At 31.7% G+C, this 19,937-nt stretch overlaps 1 protein-coding gene across 2 annotated transcripts in view; it reads left to right on the top strand.

The window, feature by feature from the left end:
* LOC127730543 (DNA mismatch repair protein Mlh1-like) overlaps positions 1 to 19,937 on the top strand; it is a 176,397-nt gene that overhangs the window by 128,250 nt on the left and 28,210 nt on the right. For both annotated transcript variants that reach the window (XM_052238982.1, XM_052238983.1), the window contains 5 exons: positions 977 to 1,089; positions 4,974 to 5,067; positions 10,046 to 10,199; positions 15,965 to 16,034; positions 17,372 to 17,501. In XM_052238982.1, coding sequence (XP_052094942.1) covers positions 977 to 1,089; positions 4,974 to 5,067; positions 10,046 to 10,199; positions 15,965 to 16,034; positions 17,372 to 17,501 — 561 coding nt within the window. The remainder of the gene's footprint in view (positions 1 to 976; positions 1,090 to 4,973; positions 5,068 to 10,045; positions 10,200 to 15,964; positions 16,035 to 17,371; positions 17,502 to 19,937) is intronic.

The following is a 19,937-nucleotide window of genomic DNA, read 5'->3' as shown; positions in this document are numbered from 1 at the left end:
CTCATCTGTCAAAGACAAATACTCCCTGTTTTCCTATACTTTGAATTAAGAGTGGGGGTATGCTTATCGTGACCTGTGATTGTAAAATACTATCAGCTTTCCTCAATATGAAGCTTTTGAGTTTGTTAGCTGTTATTGCTTACAAAGAAAGCTTCAAACTGTGTCTCATAGCTGATATTTTACAATAAACTGATAACCTGTATGATTTCTCTTTATGACCCAATACTAATTATTATGTCCAGTGTGACCATGACCAAGAAATATATGTTTGATAAGTATCAGCTTGTCACATTCCTAATTCTTCAGATGATTTATAAAGCCTTTTGTATATTTTTGACTGTTGTTTAAAATGACACCTTCAGTTGTCCTTTGTAATAACCTCTATAGTCAAGACAACTGCAAAAATAGAAAAGATGACAAAAACAAAAACATATTTTTCCAATATAGGGCTCATAATTCATGAGTGTATAGTATTAAACTAGTTACTTTTTCCACTTGGACCTACTGATGTAAATCAGTCATTAGTATGAAGGCAATAGTCTTATTGTGACTAAAGTTTTCTTGATTTATTGTTCATGAAGTATCTTCTAATTATATTACATCTGACAACCAACCTAATACGATGGCTCTCACTAGTACTACACAAAAGATTGGATTTTTTTTTTTTTTTTTCATTTGAATGTTCTTTTCCTTATTTTACTTTATTTGGATAAAAAGAACTTTTTAAAAATATTTTTTTGTGCTTAGCAACTGTTGTTTTGCATTATCAAATGCCATGACAATTACTTTCAAAGACGGGTATAATTATTTAAAAATGGGGCATAATTTGATGTCATAATATAATTATACAAAGACAACACATCAACTTTATTTTAAAAACATTTTATTTACCAGTCTTCAAATAATTTGTAGAAAGAACTTTATACTTCTTGTTTGTCAATATATCAAATGCAATATTTTCTATTTTCTATTACAGGGAACTTCTGAATATAAGCCATGAAAACCAACAGATGTCATTTAAATTAAATGGATATATCACTAATGCTAATTATTCAATGAAGAAATGCACATTTTTATTGTTCATTAATCGTAAGTACTTCTACACCTTTTTACAGGTGGTTGACAAATTATTATGAATGCCAGCACTTCTAAAATATTATGTATTGGTAGCAGTAGTCCTATATAGTTAGGGTTATTTAAGTGTGTTAGTAGGGTTAGTTATCAATATTACATTTAACAAACCATTATATTAGAATATGCAAATTATTAGCTAAGAGATACAAGTTAATAGCAAATGTTGTGAAAATGTTGGTGAGAGAATAAGTGGCAGAAGATCCCAAAAGGGCAATCATAAGTGGAATAAAAACAGACAGCACCATGACCTCAAAGAGAAAGGACAAAGAGAGAACTGTTCACAAAATATTACACAGAACACCAAAAAAAAAGGGGGGGGTGCTCTTGAATGGTAAGAAGTAACTGCTCCACAAGTCAGTGGAATCTGCCAATTAAGATTCAGATTAAGTTTAACAGCAAATGGTTTTAGCTCATCTAGCCCAGTGGGAACTATGGTCATAACTTGAGGTCTGTCATTGTTCATCTATACACTTTTGTCTTTTGTAAACTTTTTGGATAACAACATGATTCTCTGAAACTACCAATCTTTGGTTAAATGATACATTAAGGATCTTCTGGAAATTTTGTTCATGATTTTATTTTCCTTCAAACAGGGCATCCAATATTACTAAGGATAGAAAAATTGACGAAATTATTTGATTTAAAAATTCTGAAAAAATTATTTGGAGAGGAAATTGCTACCAAACAACGTTGTTTTTTTTTATTATTCTTTGCGAAAAATTATGGTTGATGACCACACTGTTTTTTTTCTAACATTTCAAACACCCTTACCACCATTAAAAAGTTTGACAAAAAATTTGAAAAATGAAATGCTTCTAAACTTTGTTTAATAACACATTTACATTTATATTCTTTAAGAGCTGTGTATAATGAAACCCCTCCAAATATTGCAGCAGCGCTTTCCATAATTAGATATTCATACAAAATATTCAAACCAATTTAAAATTAAAGTACTGAACATCAGATGGCTGCAAGTTCTGGTGGATGGTCATAAGCACTTGTCTGAGAAAAAAAAATCATATCTCTATATCTGAAAGTTGGGTTAAGGTACATAGATATATTTTTTTTTTCTCAGACAAGTTCTTGTGTGGATGATGAATAAATGACAGGGAATTCAACCTGACCGTAATAATTATTATTATATTGTAGTGATATAATCATTTGTTATCAGTTTACTCTGGTTTGTTGTTATATATTATATTAATATTTGCATATATATAACTATATATATAGCAGATCATCTTAATAACTCTACAGGCAAATTTTCATCCAATTATATATCATTCTATTCTACTATTCTAATGATAGTGCAGTGCAAGTGCATGGTGGACACTCTTCTGTAAATTAATAAATCGTTTTCTAATAGATTGGATTTGAGGAGGCATTCATATTTTCCCGCTTTTATTGCAAAATGTTCTCGAGATATTCTTCCACATGCGTTAACACAGATTTTTGGTATTCATGATTTGTTATTGATATATATATATATTTCTCACGACAAAACATTTTCATATCAGTTATCTATGTTCTTAAAAATTATTTTCATAAATATTTATTGATGAAATTAATATATAACAAGCGATAAGGAATGTTATTTTGCACTCGATAATATCCGTTTATTTATACGAAATACGTTCACGGTTATCAGTCAAACAGCAAGGAAATTTCTGCGGCAACATTACACCAGTATGACCTCTCAAGGTCACATCCGGCGTAAAAAAAGTCAGGGTAAAAGAGCCAACATTATCATAGATGGATATTTTTGAATCTCAAGAAGAGATTGTATATGAATTAATATAGTTCAATTGAACGCAAAAATTAAAACTGACAATTATACTGATACATGTATTTACACCAGTAAATTATGATGTTAGGTGATAACATCTCATGCATGTTTTTGATTTTAATTACCTTGATAATTACTATGAGAACATGTTATGAGGCAAAATTATTGCATAAATAATTAAGTTTTTTGGGTATTATTAATACTATCAAATTTTCATGCATAATTGCAATGTTTTTGTTAGAGTGTACATTTGAATGGAGAAATTCGTAGGATTTTTTATCTTACATTATTTATTTTTTTTAAAAATGCAATCAATATTTTATTGATTTAAAAAATGTAAAATGTTGCTTTATATCTCCATTTGATTGTTTTTATTTTTATTTGTGAAACTTGGTGTGATGTCAAATAAAAGTGAATGAGTCTGGTCTGGTCTGGTGATATTTGATTTAAGATCAAATTTAGGTAAATTCTGCATTTGAATGACCAAAACTTTTTCCTCAATTCTATCTTGATTCTGTGATTCAATTCAGTTGGGTTTATGATAAAATTTTAGGTTATTCACAATGCAATATATATATTCTGCACTGCACAGTTCAAAATAATAATAGAAAAACAAGGATTTATGATGAATTACTTGTATCTTCATAAAATTATAAAAATGTATTAAGTACAAAAGGCCATCATGAATGTTTTTCTTGTTTGACGTCATAATTGGTCTAATTATAGGTGTTGACTGATGTTTAATATTATTTCCACATCTCACACTGTCTTGTTGACATGAGAATGACAGCTTTATGTCTTTAACAATAAAGGTAATTTTTGTCCATTTGACATCACAGAGTTTATTTTGGTATACAAGTTATAAAATATAGGTGGGAGTCATTTTGTTTAATTTGAACTGGGAAAAAAATGGTGACTAATTTGTTTTCTAGTAATTTTTCATTTTCCTCAACAAAATTAAAGACATTAGTGTGTTTAATTGATATTTTGTACCAATAAACATTTTTGAGGTCACACTAATGACATATTTGTAATTCTTGACCCAACACTCCAGGATTTCTTTTGACATTTTATTGTAATAAGGAAGAAAAAGGATGCCAAAGCAATTATTTAACTTATATCTGTAAACACCTCAGGGAATCAGCATACAATAACTAATGCCTTCTTACCTAACAATTACAGAGATTATTTCACTTGATGAGCTTTGGTCTGGTTTTTTTTTCTTTTTACCTAACAATTTCAGAGATTATTTCCCTTGATGAGCTTTGGACTGGTTTTTTTTTCTTTTTACCTAACAATTTCAGAGATTATTTCCCTTGATGAGCTTTGGACTGTTTTTTTTTCTTTTTACCTAACAATTTCAGAGATTATTTCCCTTGATGAGCTCTGGTCTGTTTTTTTTTCTTTTTATTTGTTGATTCATTAATCTTTTTTCATCCTTCCATTAAAGTTGTTTAGGAAAAGGATGGAAATGGCAACTACAAATCACAGTCAAATAGTTATGGATATTAACAAAAGTCTAGGCAACAAAAAATCTTATGAGAAAAAATACTTGTAAGAACATTTCAGTATATCTTACAATCAATTTTAGTTGTAAGATTTTTTGTGAAAACAGCCCTAGAACTATGTTTTCAGGATGGATTCTGATTTTGAAATTTGTTTGGGATTGATGCCAAACCTAACAGATACGGTAACCAACTTATACATGGCAGTTCTATTTTTTTAGGGGTCAGCAACAATAATACTATTGATCTCGGTTCAATCTGTGAATAAATTTTCCTTTTTGACTGAAGTGATTAATATAACTAAAAGGAAATATTGATTAGAAATCAACAAGCCACTCAGACAGCAACCAAACAAAAACGTTAACCAAAATCAAGAGGTCCCAATATTGTATTTACAAATATTAAGTATACACGCTGAAGGCAGACAAGTTATGAATCAATTAAACAAGGATGACCAACTATCTGACACCAACATAGAATTCTCAAAAAACAAAATTTAATAAAAAAAAATAAAAATTAACCTTAATTTTAATGATGGTTTTTTTCAGATCGACTTGTTGATTCAGGATCACTGAAGAAAGCAATAGATAATGTGTACCAAGCCTATCTTCCCAAAAACATGCATCCATTTCTTTATCTCAGGTATTATAGCTCATTTTAATTATATGTGTAGATAAATAGAAGAACAAGCTGTATATTTCACCAATATCTTTTACTCATTTTAAATAGAAATTCTGTTTAAAAAAAATGTATGTGATTTACTACCTTTTGAGGAATAATTACTACAGAAAAATGCTTGTGCACTCTTATGTGTATGTTTGTTTGTTGCTGTCAAGGAATATGAAATGTATTGAACCAATATCTCTGCCAAGTTTGAAAATAAATATATGTTATTTATAGCCCATATGAGTGTATAACAAATGCAGGGGAATCTATTGTTTAAGAATTTTTTTCAGAGAAGACATTCTTCACCTTCCTTTTCCAAGGCATAGCAAGTTGAAAATTTTGTGAATGGGTTCCAAAAAATGTTTTACTGTATATGGACTACTGAATGGTTGAAAGAAATTAATAACTTGCTTTCAAGTATTTATAGTGTTATTTTGTGGTGAATGAATGTCCTTAGACCAGTAGGTTTAGATTTAGTATGAAAATTTCCTACCCACATTTTCAAGATAATGTTCCAAAATGAATTTTACTACCAGTTGCATATATGTTTTGATGCAGTATCTTTAGGTAAGGGGGGAGGGGGGGGAAGAAATTGCAGTATCAATGTATAATATGAAAATAAGGAGATGTGATTTAATTAAGTCTCCCCAACAAAGTCTGGAGACTTATTGGTTTTGCTCAGTTACTATATAAGTCTATGGGAAAATTGAAAAAAAACAATTTCAAATGGTCACAACTTGAAAACTAATGAAACTGATGATAAGGGGTCTTCAGTAACTATTGTAAGACTACAATGGGATGATTTGGGTTTTTTTTCCGTGAGGGGGTGCTCTTTTATTTTTTTTTGGGGGAGAGTAATTTCTGCTTGATATGTTCCATATTCAGTATATGTCAGCATACTTATATTTGGCTCATGCCCCCCCAGACCTGGCGGGTAAGCCAGGGTCTGGGGAACCCTTGCCCAAATTTTTATTTGAAGAGTGTTCCAAAAACACATTTAAAGGCATTTCCAGCATTATACAGGTCCTAGGTGTACAATTTTTAGGGGGAAGGGAATTCAATTGCTGTTCATTTAGGAGACTTTTGCAACAGCATCCTGTTACTATGTTATCTTGTTGTCAGACACCTATTCACCAGAGACCAAATTACATAGCTTTATGCAACTATAGTTCACTGTACGACCATAAGGATATTTGCCCTCTGCGTGACTACTTTAAACCAGTATTTAGATCAATTTTTCATCTAGTTTTGGCAGGTACAGTATTACAATCCTGTCTGTCATCCAATTTGATTTTGTGTTATGAAACATCTTTCTTATTGTCAGTTTGACATTGTCTGCATTTCAGTGGTTTTGAGTCTCAGGTGGTTGCAAATAACATATAAATTCAATGGAAAGTAAAGAGAAATAGGGTGTATGTACATGAGACACAAATATAAAGTCAAGTAAAGAGAAATAGGGTGTATGTACATGAGACACAAATATGTCAAATAAAGAGAAATAGGGTGGATGTACATGAGACACAAATATGTCAAGTAAAGAGAAATAGGGTGGATGTACATGAGACACAAATATCAAGTCAAGTAAAGAGAAATGGGTGGATGTACATGAGACACAAATATCATGTCAAGTAAAGAGAAATAGGGTGGATGTACATGAGACACAAATATGTCAAATAAAGAGAAATGGGTGGATGTACATGAGACACAAATATGTCAAGTAAAGAGAAATAGGGTGGATGTAAGTAAGACACAAATATCATGTCAAGTAAAGAGAAATGGAGTGGATGTACATGAGACACAAATAACAAATGGGTTGGATGTACATGAGACACAAATATCATGTCAACTTAAGAGAACTAAGATGGATACACATGAGACACAAATAACATGTCAAGTAAAGAGAAATGGGTGGATTTACATGAGACACAAATATTTCAAGTAAAGAGAATTTAGGGTGGATGTACATGAGACACAAATAACATGTCAAGTAAAGAGAAATGTGGTGGATGTACATGAGACACAAATATCATGTCAAATAGAGAGAAATGGGTGGATGTACTCAGGGACAAAACTTAAAGGGAGCCCAGTCGCCCATGGCTCCTAGATTTTGAGCTGGGCCCCTAAACTTTTAGGTAAATTTCAGTTGAACATATAGAAACTAATTATGAAATATCTGGTCTGGGCTCCCAGCTTGAAATTCCCAAGTTTAGTCCCTGTGTACTTGAGACACAAATATGTCAAGTAAAGAGAAATGGGGTGGATGTACATGAGACACAAATAACATGTCAAGTAAAGAGAAATAGGGTGGATGTACATGAGACAAATATCATGTCAAATAAAGAGAAATGGGTGGATGTACATGAGACACAAATATGTCAAGTAAAGAGAATTAGGGTGGATGTACATGAGACACAAATAACATGTTAAGTAAAGAGAAATAGAGTGGATGTACATGAGACACAAATATCATGTCAAATAGAGAGAAATGGGGTGGATATTCATGAGACACAAATATCATGTCAAGTAAAGAGAACTATGATGGATGTACATGAGACACAAATATCATGTCAAGTAAAGAGAAATGGGGTGGATGTACATGAGACACAAATAACATGTCAAGTAAAGATATATAGGGTGAATGTACACAAGACACAAATAAAGAGAAATAGGATGGATGTACATTAGACACAAATATCATGTCAAGTAAAGAGAAATGGGGTGGATGTACATGAGACACAAATAACATGTCAAGTAAAGAGAAATAGGGTGGATGTACATGAGACACAAATAACAAATGGGGTGGATGTACATGAGACACAAATAACAAATGGGGTGGATGTACATGAGACACAAATATCATGTCAAGTAAAGAGAAATAGGGTGGATGTACATTAGACACAAATAACATGTCAAGTAAAGAGAAATGGGTTTATGTACACGAGTCACAAATGACATGTCAAGTAAAGAGCATTAAGGTGGATGTACATGAGACACAAATATTGTGTCAAGTAAACAGAAATGGGGTGGATGTACATGAGACACAAATATGTCAACTTAAGAGAACTAAGATGGATGTATATAAGACACAAATATCATGTCAAATAAAGAGAAGAAAGGATGGCTGTACATGAGAAACAAATATTATGAATTACTGGGAAATACAATCTTTGTTGGTTCAGCAGTACTATATGATAAATGTCCACAGAGTTGTTCTTGCAGCAGTACTATATGATAAATGTCCACAGAGTTGTTCTTGCAGCAGTACTATATGATAAATGTCCACAGAATTGTTCTTGCAGCAGTACTATATGATAAATGTCCACAGAGTTGTTCTTGCAGCAGTACTATATTATGAATGTCCACAGAATTGTTCTTGCAGCAGTACTATATGATGAATGTCCACAGAATTGTTCTTGCAGCAGTACTATATGATGAATGTCCACAGAGTTGTTCTTGCAGCAGTACTATTTATGATAAATGTCCACAGAGTTGTTCTTGCAGCAGTACTATATGATGAATGTCCACAGAATTGTTCTTCCAGCAGTACTATATGATAAATGTCCACAGAATTGTTCTTGCAGCAGTACTATATGATAAATGTCCACAGAGTTGTTCTTGCAGCAGTACTATGTGATGAATGTCCACAGAATTTTTCTTGCAGCAGTACTATATGATGAATGTCCACAGAATTGTTCTTGCAGCAGTACTATATGATGAATGTCCACAGAGTTGTTCTTGCAGCAGTTCTATTTATGATAAATGTCCACAGAGTTGTTCTTGCAGCAGTACTATATGATGAATGTCCACAGAATTGTTCTTCCAGCAGTACTATATGATAAATGTCCACAGAATTGTTCTTGCAGCAGTACTATATGATAAATGTCCACAGAGTTGTTCTTGCAGCAGTACTATATGATGAATGTCCACAGAATTGTTCTTGCAGCAGTACTATATGATGAATGTCCACAGAGTTGTTCTTGCAGCAGTACTATTTATGATAAATGTCCACAGAGTTGTTCTTGCAGCAGTACTATATGATGAATGTCCACAGAATTGTTCTTGCAGCAGTACTATATGATAAATGTCCACAGAATTGTTCTTGCAGCAGTACTATATGATAAATGTCCACAGAGTTGTTCTTGCAGCAGTACTATATGATAAATGTCCACAGAATTGTTCTTGCAGCAGTACTATATGATGAATGTCCACAGAGTTGTTCTTGCAGCAGTACTATTTATGATAAATGTCCACAGAGTTGTACTATATGATGAATGTCCACAGAATTGTTCTTCCAGCAGTACTATATGATAAATGTCCACAGAATTGTTCTTGCAGCAGTACTATATGATGAATGTCCACAGAATTGTTCTTGCAGCAGTACTATATGATAAATGTCCACAGAATTGTTAATGCAGCAGTACTATATGATAAATGTCCACAGAATTGTTCTTGCAGCAGTACTATAGGATGAATGTCCACAGAATTGTTCTTCCAGCAGTACTATATGATAAATGTACACATGAAAGACAAGTTAGGCTCAGAAGGGGACCCTTATCCATACATTTTTCCTGATAATGTTTCACAAAATAGGTTTATTTAATTTTTCGACTCTAAGGGCTGCAATTAAGATCAATTTGTTCATACATTGATGTAGTCACAGGCTTTAGAATGTGCTGAATTTAAGATCACTGTAATATGTAGTCAATGATGACAGGTTAGTGGTACAGGTTCCTATTAACCTCTAGTTTTTAGTCTGGCCTATGAAGAAAGCTGTGTGTATGCTAGACTTAAACATGCTGTTTCTGGCTTCAGCAGCTGTTGTTATAGGTCTTGATAAGGTCAAATATGGTGACCCATGATATCTTTATGATAACAGCTAATTGATATTGAAATTGTCATTAAAACAACAGCTTAAACAAAAAATATTTCATGTAATATATTATTTTTGTTTCAGCCTAGAGATTGCACCACAGAATGTGGATGTAAATGTCCACCCAACTAAGCATGAGGTTCACTTCCTGCATGAAGATGCTATCATTGAAAATATACAAGAAGTTATAGAAACAAAATTATTGGGATCAAACCAGTCAAGGACATACTACACACAAGTAAATTATTAGGGCCCAGTCGTCCTATAGTGATCAGTCTGTCCGTCCGTCCGTCTGTCCGTCCGTCCTTAACAAATTGTGTCCGCTCAATATCTAGAGAACCGTTATGATTTCAAAGTTTATACTTGACATGTATATTAACCAACACCAGAGGGTGTGTCATAATGTATGTACAACTTCCTAGGTCAAAGGTCAAGGTCAAAAACTTTGGTTTTAGTTGACAACCCCATGTCCTATGGTAAAGATCGTGTCCGCTCTATATCTTGAGAACCGTTATGATTTCAAAGTTTATACTTGACATGTATATTAACCAACACCAGAGGGTGTGTCATTGTATGTACAACTTTCTAGGTCAAAGTCAAGGTCAAAAACTTTGGTTTTAGTTGACAACCCCATGTCCTATGGTAAAGATCATGTCCGCTCTATATCTTGAGAACCGTAATGATTTCAAAGTTTATACTTGACATGTATATAAACCAACACCATAGGGTGTGTCATAATTTATGTACAACTTCCTAGGTCAAAGGTCAAGGTCATAAACTTCTGTTTCAGTTTACAACCCCATGTCCAATGATAAAAGATTCAAATGTTTTACCACACATTATTCACAGCGGGGCCCACAGAGATGGCTTCCATCTCAATGATATCTAGTTACAATAACTCATTAAAAAATAGATAATAGGAAGTGCAACAGACAAGAAACAACAACAAACACATGGTCCAGATAGCCTGACTTGGTACAGGTACAAAATGTGCTAGCTTTAACTCTAAGGAACTTATCTGCATAAGATATATGAAACCATGCACAAACTTACTAAACATTTAAATTTGAGAGAGAGAAAAAAGACAATATTAGGTGATAACATTTTGCCATGCTATACACAGGTAAATAATAAAAGTCACACTGTCTTAATCTAAAGTACTGAAGAAGCAACAAAGTTGTTCAAATCTTGAAACTAGAATGTTTATTACTAACAGATAAGTGAAATGGGAATTATTTGATCAGGCCAGTTTACACATTTACATTGAAATGCAAAAAAAAAAAAAAAAAAAAACAGCAGAATGGTTTAAAGATAACAGTAATACCAAACTAATATAAATTATTTGTTTGGAATCAGCAATCCAGGCTGTTATATAACTTTATGGTATGAATAACTTCCATCGGCTACACTAAAAATTCGTAAGGGTTCCGCGGAACCCAGTGTCTCGCCTACTTTTGCTGTTAATCGCAGGCTCAACAAAAATGAGAAAAAAAAATAATAAAAATAATCCTCTCTATACTATCTTTTGATTGTAAGTAGCTTCTGTCTAAGTTTGGTAAAAATCCAGGATAGTTTATGAATCTAATAAATGTTTTAAAAACTTAAACTGCAGACTGTATGTAATGTTAACTGGAAGAAAAACTAAGTCCATTTATAAGTAAAATACGGAAAAAATGGAACAAAATTTTAACAAAATTTCCTTCTAGATACTAGCTTGTAACTTAATCAATCTTCTGTCCAAGTTTGGTACAAATCCAAGATAGTTTAAGAAAGTTGTTAAAATTTTAAAAACTTTAATCACAGAGTGAATGTAATGTTAACTGGCAGAAAAAATAAGTCCATTTATAAAAAAAATACGGAAAAAATGGATTTTTTTTTTACAAAATTTACTTCTGGATACTATCTTATGATCATAAACAAGCTTCTTTCCAAGTTTGGTAGAAATCAAGGATAGTTTAAGAAAGTTATTAAAATTTCAAAAACTTTAACCACAGAGTGAATGTAATGTTTCCTGGCAGAAAAACTAAGTCCATTTATAAGTAAAATACGGAAAAAATGGAATTTTTTTACAAAATTTACTTTTGAATATTATCTTATGATCATAAACAAGCTTCTGTCCAAGTTTGGTAGAAATCCAGGATAGTTTAAGAAAGTTATTAAAATTTCAAAAACTTTAACCACAGAGTGAATATTTGTGGACACTGCCGACGACGGAATGTAGGATCGCTATGTCTCGCTTTTTCCACAAAAGTCGAAGGCTCGACCAAAACCAAGCGATTGGGAAGCCTAAGATATAAAACGCTGTTGTTTAGTGGTTAACTTGTGCTCTAAAACTTGGAGTTTATATCCCTGTTCTGTTTCAGGTTCATTCAACTTGTTAACATTATATTACTCCCCTTTAACAAGAGAGCAGTAAATAATACAAGATAGAAAAGAGTATGATGTCATACTATGATAATAAGACTTGAATTTACAATGTAAAAGGCTGGTCCTGACAGTTACTGCAGAACTAGATATATTTATTTGTCCATTTTATCGTATGTAATTAAAATAAAAGATCTAGAGTGCTCATCAAGGTAAATGACATTTACTACCATGTTGAAACCATTAAAGTTATTTTTGTGTTACTATTTTCCTTATATAGTTACTTTTATGATGGATTAAGGTGATTGGATTCATAAATAACTGTTGTTTAATATACAACCACATTACTTGTGCTGCAGAAAAAAAATTGTTTTTGTTTTAGAGAAATTTCGTTCTTCCTTTAAAACAACTTAGACTAGTTTTATATCGTTTTATTACACTAGTAATTTTGCTGGTTCCTCATATGGTCTAAAAACCAATAACCATTTATTTGACACTCCCAACTTTGATATTTTGTCCCCATGCTCAATTCTTGTTGAGCTGTGACATTTATGTTGTGAAAGCGAGACATAGTGATCCTAGATTCCGTCGGCAGCGTCAACATTTAGGTTCAGTCTGTGGTTAAAGTTTTTTTTAGACATCAATAACTTTGTCAAACCTTCATGGAATTTTATGAAATTTGGACAGAAGCTTGTTAATGACAAAAAGACAGTATCCAGAGCAAAATTTTGAAAATATTTATTTTTCGTTCGTTTTTCCTTTTCCATATTTTACTGATAAATGGACTTAATTTTTTTTACAGTTAACAAGTAGATACAGTCTGGGGTTAAAGTTTGTAACGCATCAATTACTTAGAATTTTATGAAACTTTGGCAGAAGCTTTTTTTTATGATTAAGAGATAATGTCTTAAGTAAACTTTTGAAAATATATTTTATTTTCAGTATTTTTCTGATAGATGAACTTAGTTTTTTACAGTTTACATTTACAGACAGCCTGTGATTAAATTTTTTGACATGATAAATTTGTAAACCTTCATGGATTGTTATGAAACTTGGACAGAAGCTTATCTCCAAGACCAAGAAATAGCATCTAAAGAAAATGTTTTTAAATTTTTTTTTAATTTCTTTAATTTACTGATAAATGGATTCACTTTTTAAGTCAACATTACACTTTTTCACTGACAGCAGCAATCGTAGGCGAGACACAGGATTCAGAGGAACCCCTTAAGAATTTTTTAAATTTATTTTTTATTTTTTTGGAAAATGAAAATTTCTGCAAATATCATAGAAAGAAATATTTTGTAAGATTTGAACAGTCTCTTATACCTACCCATTCTTAATAAATAGAAATTTCAATTTGCTCTTACAAAGGGTTTTTTTTGTGATACCATATGAAAGCCATATTATTATATTTCATGCAGAGCATATGTAAAGGATGAAATGTGTTCCAATGTCTGTCCATCCATCCATCTATCATCACTTCCTTTATTTCCTTAGATCATCTGTTTATTTTCTTTTATTAAAATCACAGATGAGTTTCATGATCACCGAAATCAGAAAGGTGAACTTTTTTTCTTTGTTTTTTATGGGGACATTTACAAATAATCCTGTGAAAGTGTATGATTTTTGTCGAGCCTGCGACTTTTGTCACAGAAAGCTCGACATAGGGATAGTGATCCGGCGGCGGCGGCATTATCCAACTTCTTAAAAGCTTTGTATTTTAGAAGGTGGAAGATCTGGATGCTTCATACTTTGTATATTGATGCCTCATGTTACGAAGTTTCTGTCAGTCACATGTCCAATGTTCTTGACCTCATTTTCATGGTTCAGTGACTACTTGAAAAAAGAGTTAAGATTTTTTGTAATGTTAATTCTCTCTTATTATAAGTAATAGGATAACTATATTTGGTATGTGCGTACCTTGCAAGGTCCTCATGCCCGTCAGACAGTTTTTACTTGACCTCCACCTCATTTCATGGATCAGTGAACAAGGTTAAGTTTTGGTGGTCAAGTCCATATCTCAGATACTATAAGCAATAGGTCTAGTATATTAGGTGTATGGAAGGACTGTAAGGTGTACATGTCCAACTGGCAGGTGTCATCTGACCTTGACCTCATTTTCATGGTTCAGTGGTTATAGTTAAGTTTTTGTGTTTTGGTCTGTTTTTCTTATACTGTATGCATCAGGTCTACTATATTTGGTGTATGGAATGATTGTAAGGTGTACATGTCTAGCTGGCAGGTGTCATCTGACCTTGACCTCATTTTAATGGTTCAGTGGTCTAAGTTAAGTTTTTCAGTTCTGGTCTTTTACTAATACTATATGCAATAGTTCAACAATATTTGGTGTATGGAAATATTTTATGATCTATATGTCAGTCACGCAGGTTTTATTTGACCTTGATCTCATTTTCAAGGTTCATTGCTCAGTGTTAAGTTTTTGTGTTTTGGTCTGTTTTTCTTAAACTATAAGCAATAGGTCAACTATATTTGTTGTATGGAAGAATTGTTAGCTGTACATGCCTGCCTAGCACGGTTCATCTGACCTTGACCTCATTTTCATGGTTTATTGGTCAAGATTTAGTTTACTTGGTTAATGTTAAGTTTATGTGACAGTTGTAATAAAGCTTTATATTTAGGACTATCAACATAATATCAATGATTAGTAAAGAAGGCGAGACATTTCAGCGTGTGCACTCTTGTCAGAAATACAACAGGAACCATTTTTGTCTTTCCTGCAAAATATAGCAATCCTACTTTCAGTCTTTTGCATCCTCATTTTAGGTTCAGTCTGCAGTTTTTATTTAGAAATTACATTGAATTGATTGTTACTGTTTTTCTCCACCTATTGCAGTTCATTTAAAATTCTGTCCAAATTTGTTTCATCAAATTAAATTATTCAATTGGTTAAACATTTTACTAAGCTGCTGTAGAAGAACTGCAGTCTAGTCATGAATGTAAGTAGTGAAAAGTGAAAAACAAAAGCATAATTACAATCCTTTTAGATTTGAATACCACTTCTTCAGTATTGAAACTGTATAGGTGTATTTCTTTCTATGCATCCATTGTAAAGTCATACGAAAGGTAAGGTTGTCATTTTTGAATTGCTATATAATTGTCAAGTCTAAGATTTCCTACTCTTTGTTTTAAAATATCTTCTTTATTTTAATAAAAGAAACAGAAATCTATTTGAATTAAAATATTCAGTGAAATGAATGTATTTTCAAGTTATACCAAGTTATCAATTAGTTTTCATGGGAAATACTCTGATATCTTCTACCTCCCTTTTTATATGAAATCGACATTTTATTGTTTAATTCATGAAAAAATATTCTAGCTAAAAATATATTTTATTGAGTATAAGATAAAGACAAAAATAGGAAATGAATCCTGTTACCTCAATCAATTGCAAGCAGGTCCAGACATGGTATTGGTCTTGTTATTACAAATATTCAGAAAATTTTATTTGCTAATTTTCCGTCTTGGATGTCCTCAATTTAACTGCAGTGCTTATTGACAAGTTGAAATATTATGAATTATTGTATCATACAATTTTCAGTGAGAGGACTTGTATGTTTTCACTGATGTGAGAGTGTAGAATATATGACTTTGTTATTTTAAGCTACATTTATTTTGTAGGCACTACTTCCCGGAGCATCTGTAACTTTACCAGATGAAAAGGGAGATAATTCTTGCTTAGGTGGTAAAGGTAAGGTGATTTTAGTCATTATTTATAAGAATAAGAAATAGTGAAAATAAACATAAGATTTAATGAGTTGAAAATCTATGAATACTGAAATAATTCAACCATTATATAAATATAAATGGTTTATCTGCTATTATTATTTACATGATAAGCTGTTTAGGCTATTCCTTATTAAACTCGGCATAATTCAAGAAATCAAAGATCTGAAGTACTGAACATCAGATGACCTCAAGTTCTGGTGGATGGTCACAGGCACTTGTCTCAGAAAAAAAATCATATCTCTATACCTGAAAGTTAGGTTAAGGTACAAAGATATATTTTTTTTCTGAGACAAGTTCCTGTGTGGATAATGAATAAATGACAGGGAATTCAGCCTCACCGTAATAATTATTATATTGTAGTGATATAATCATTTGTTATCAGTATAATCTGGTTTGTAGTTATATATTATATTAATGTTTGTATAACAGTTATATATATATAGCAGATCATCTCTCAAGATATTCTTCCGCATGCGTTAACACAAATTTTGGTATTCATTATTTGTTACTGATATATATTTCTCATGACAAAACATTTTCATATCTTTATCTATGTTCTTAAAAAAATATTTTCATGAATATTTATTGATGAAATTAATATATAACAAGTGATAAGGAATGTTTTTTTCCACTCAATAATGTCCACGTATTTATACGATTTACACGAAGTGATGGGTGCTTAAAAACGCAAGGGCCGTGTGCAGAATTTCTGCGCCAGCATAACACCAGAATGACCTCTCAAGGTCATCCACTGTAATTAAAAGAAGTAGCACAAAGAGTGCTTGCCATAGTGAAATAGTTTGTCTTTTACAATCGAAACAAGATTTATCAGGGGTTTGATAGCACAAATTGATTTAAATCTAAGAGCTCTGGGAAGGGTTGTGTGTGATGGTGGATTCATTTGAAATTGAGGAACGTTTTACAGTTTTACTGAACATAGCTCGAGTTAAAGATTTTACTGATTGAAAATATGTTGTTCTAGAGTTGTTCCCTTTATAATGTAAAGAATACCTCTACCAGTGGTTTCTTTGTTACTAAGATGAAGTTATAACATATTCCATCGCAGTCTACAGAAGATGATTCCTAGATAATTTGTTTTTGCATTCTCTGCCCCCAAAACCAGTCTTAATTAACACCCAACCCTTTTTAATAGCAACTACTTAATGTTACTCCTATCTAGATTATATAAATGTTGACATATTATGCTTTTATTTTTAGAAAAATCATGCTCATCAAATAGGTGATTTTTTAGATGTGGACATCTGTGTCTCATGTTCACATTTTGTTTTTATTTTTTAGACAAACCATATGCTCATCAAATGGTTAGAACAGACAGTAGAGATCAAAAGTTGGATGCCTTTGTTAAACCTAAACAAGTAGAAAGTCTAACAAATTCTGACAGTGCTAGTATGGGTGTAAATGAAACAAGGTAAAATTTAAGAAAACCATTCAGACATCTATTTGGTTTATTTTCTGTTTCATATGGCAACTTGTTTGTTTTGTTTGTTATAAAACATATCACTAGATATAACTGTTGCCAGAATCTTCTTCATATGGTTTTGTGATCAGCATAAAATACTTTCAGAAGGTCTGTTTTATTCAACACATATATAAATGACAAACCTACAGTTTCCACTGGGAAGGGAAAGTTGGACTGTCCTAAATTTAAGATATGTCTACCTTGTTTTCAGTTTCTGTTCATATAACAAGTCTTCACCGGTCAGTGGCATGTCCCATGACTAAATTGACATTGTTTTGATAAATATGACAATTAAGAGATGTGTAATTGAAAATGTCCAGAGACCAGAGGACAAGGATATAAATAACTGTAGGTCCCTGTACAGCTGCTTCAACAATGAGCAAAACCCATACCATATAGTGAGAGCTATAAAAGGTATTACAAAATGTGGATCATTTCAAGAGAAAACCAATGGTCAGATTTACTGTGGATTCATTTATTTTCATGGGTACCAATTTTTGTGGATTGAGGAAAACTTTCATGTATGTGGATATTTGATTTCATGGTTTTGTCAAAGTCTGTATACAAGCCTATATAAAATTTGTTGAACATTTAAATTTGTTGTTTACCTGTATCCATGAAATCATGTAAAATTGGTATCTCACAAATAGCCTTAATATAGGAACCTGTAATTTAGTTGTTGTCATTGGTTGATGTCTGGCATATTTATTTTTTGTTTATTGTCCTTATCATAATTTGGCCATTATTTTCTCTTTGAATTGTTTCACATTTTGTCCTGCTGGGGCCTTTTATAACTTACTCTACAGTACAGGTTTTGCTCATTGTTCAAGGCTGTACAGTGCCCTATAGATGTCTCAAGTAATATCATACAATATCTCCTTATATTATTCAGGATAAAATAAAAGCATGGTTAGAGAATGCTAATACATGGGTGGGAGGTAAAAAAAATGCTAGTAACTACTGACAATTTCATTGGTTTAGATGATTATGAATGTTGGTGTGATACACATTTTAGGTTTAACAAAAATGAAAAAAAAGCTTTATTTAAAAAATGAGTTTAAAAGCAAATACACCATTGAAAATTTTCAGCTTACTGATATAAATTGATTTTCATGAAAATATTAATGACAGGTGTGTGCCAGAGTTGTTGAGTCATAATTGAATAAAACAGAAAACAACAGTATCAGAGGTAAAAAATAAACTGTGAAGATAACCAGCGGTACTTACTGCCCCCAGTCAATACTCCTCAAGTGGTCAATACTGGCAAATACTGACCAATTGAAATTTTCATGGTTCTTTTGACAGACTTATCGATCTATCTATTCTAGTAAAGCCTATTAACATTAATAATGACTAATTTAGTTCTTAGTTGTAATGATATTGCATACTTTAGGTATTATATATAAAATTGCTATCACAATTATATCAATATGTATAAATCAAGATTTTTCTTCTTGAAAACTGGTATTCAAAAATGTACTTACTATAACAACTGCCCCGTAATAAATGTTGATCTAACAGAAAAAAAAGTAATAAAAGTTATCTTTTTCTTTAATATTTTTATTCTAATTATCACTGTTCATCATGTGTTCATGTAGAATTTCAATATATAAGAAAAGAAAACATTAAAAAGAGACTAATATTGACTTGAATGTAGGTCAAAATGTCACAGAACAGAAAGTCACAATACATTTTTGAGAGAACTTTTTATTCTTTGATTAAAAAAAAAGTCATTTTTTAAAACCATTTTTGTTTTTATCTAAAACTAAATCTATGAATCAACCTTTTAAATTTATTTTATAACATTTGATGAAATAACTGATAAGAAAACAAGATGGTATAGTCTCTTGTTAGTGACTGGCTTCATGGTGCCAAGAAATATATCCATTGTATGATCAATATGGGATAAATCTACATGTAACCATGTTCATGAAGAATTTCATAAGCTCTACAATGGATTTATCTTATAAGAAGGCATTATTTCAAGGATTTTTCTTTATATATTGAAACACTTACTAGCTAATTTATTGTGACTTTTTGTCCTAGTACAATGTAGTATATAAGTGACTTTCTGTCCTATGGCTATATCTGTCCGTTTGCCCAGTTATTGACCCGGTAGGGACTGGTTATTATAGTAATGTCCTATCAAAACTTGAATTGACCAATATTTCCCGGTATTTACAGATATTCACTGCAAGGATGATCAATACATGTACTAGTATTAACTGTTTTTTTCTAACCTTGGAAGTTATTAACATATAAACATCAGAAGTACGACATGTTCTTGTAAACACTGAAATTTTGTAAATGTTTACCTGTTTACATATAAAGACATCTAATTTGGTCTTATTGCTACAGGCTTCAGATGACCAATGGTTAAGTTCA

Source organism: Mytilus californianus, unplaced genomic scaffold, assembly GCF_021869535.1.
Source record: "Mytilus californianus isolate M0D057914Y unplaced genomic scaffold, xbMytCali1.0.p SCAF_2, whole genome shotgun sequence".
Classification (NCBI taxonomy): Eukaryota; Metazoa; Mollusca; class Bivalvia; order Mytilida; family Mytilidae; genus Mytilus; species Mytilus californianus.
Note: the sequence above shows the minus strand (reverse complement) of the source record. Positions and strands in the feature narration are given on the sequence as shown.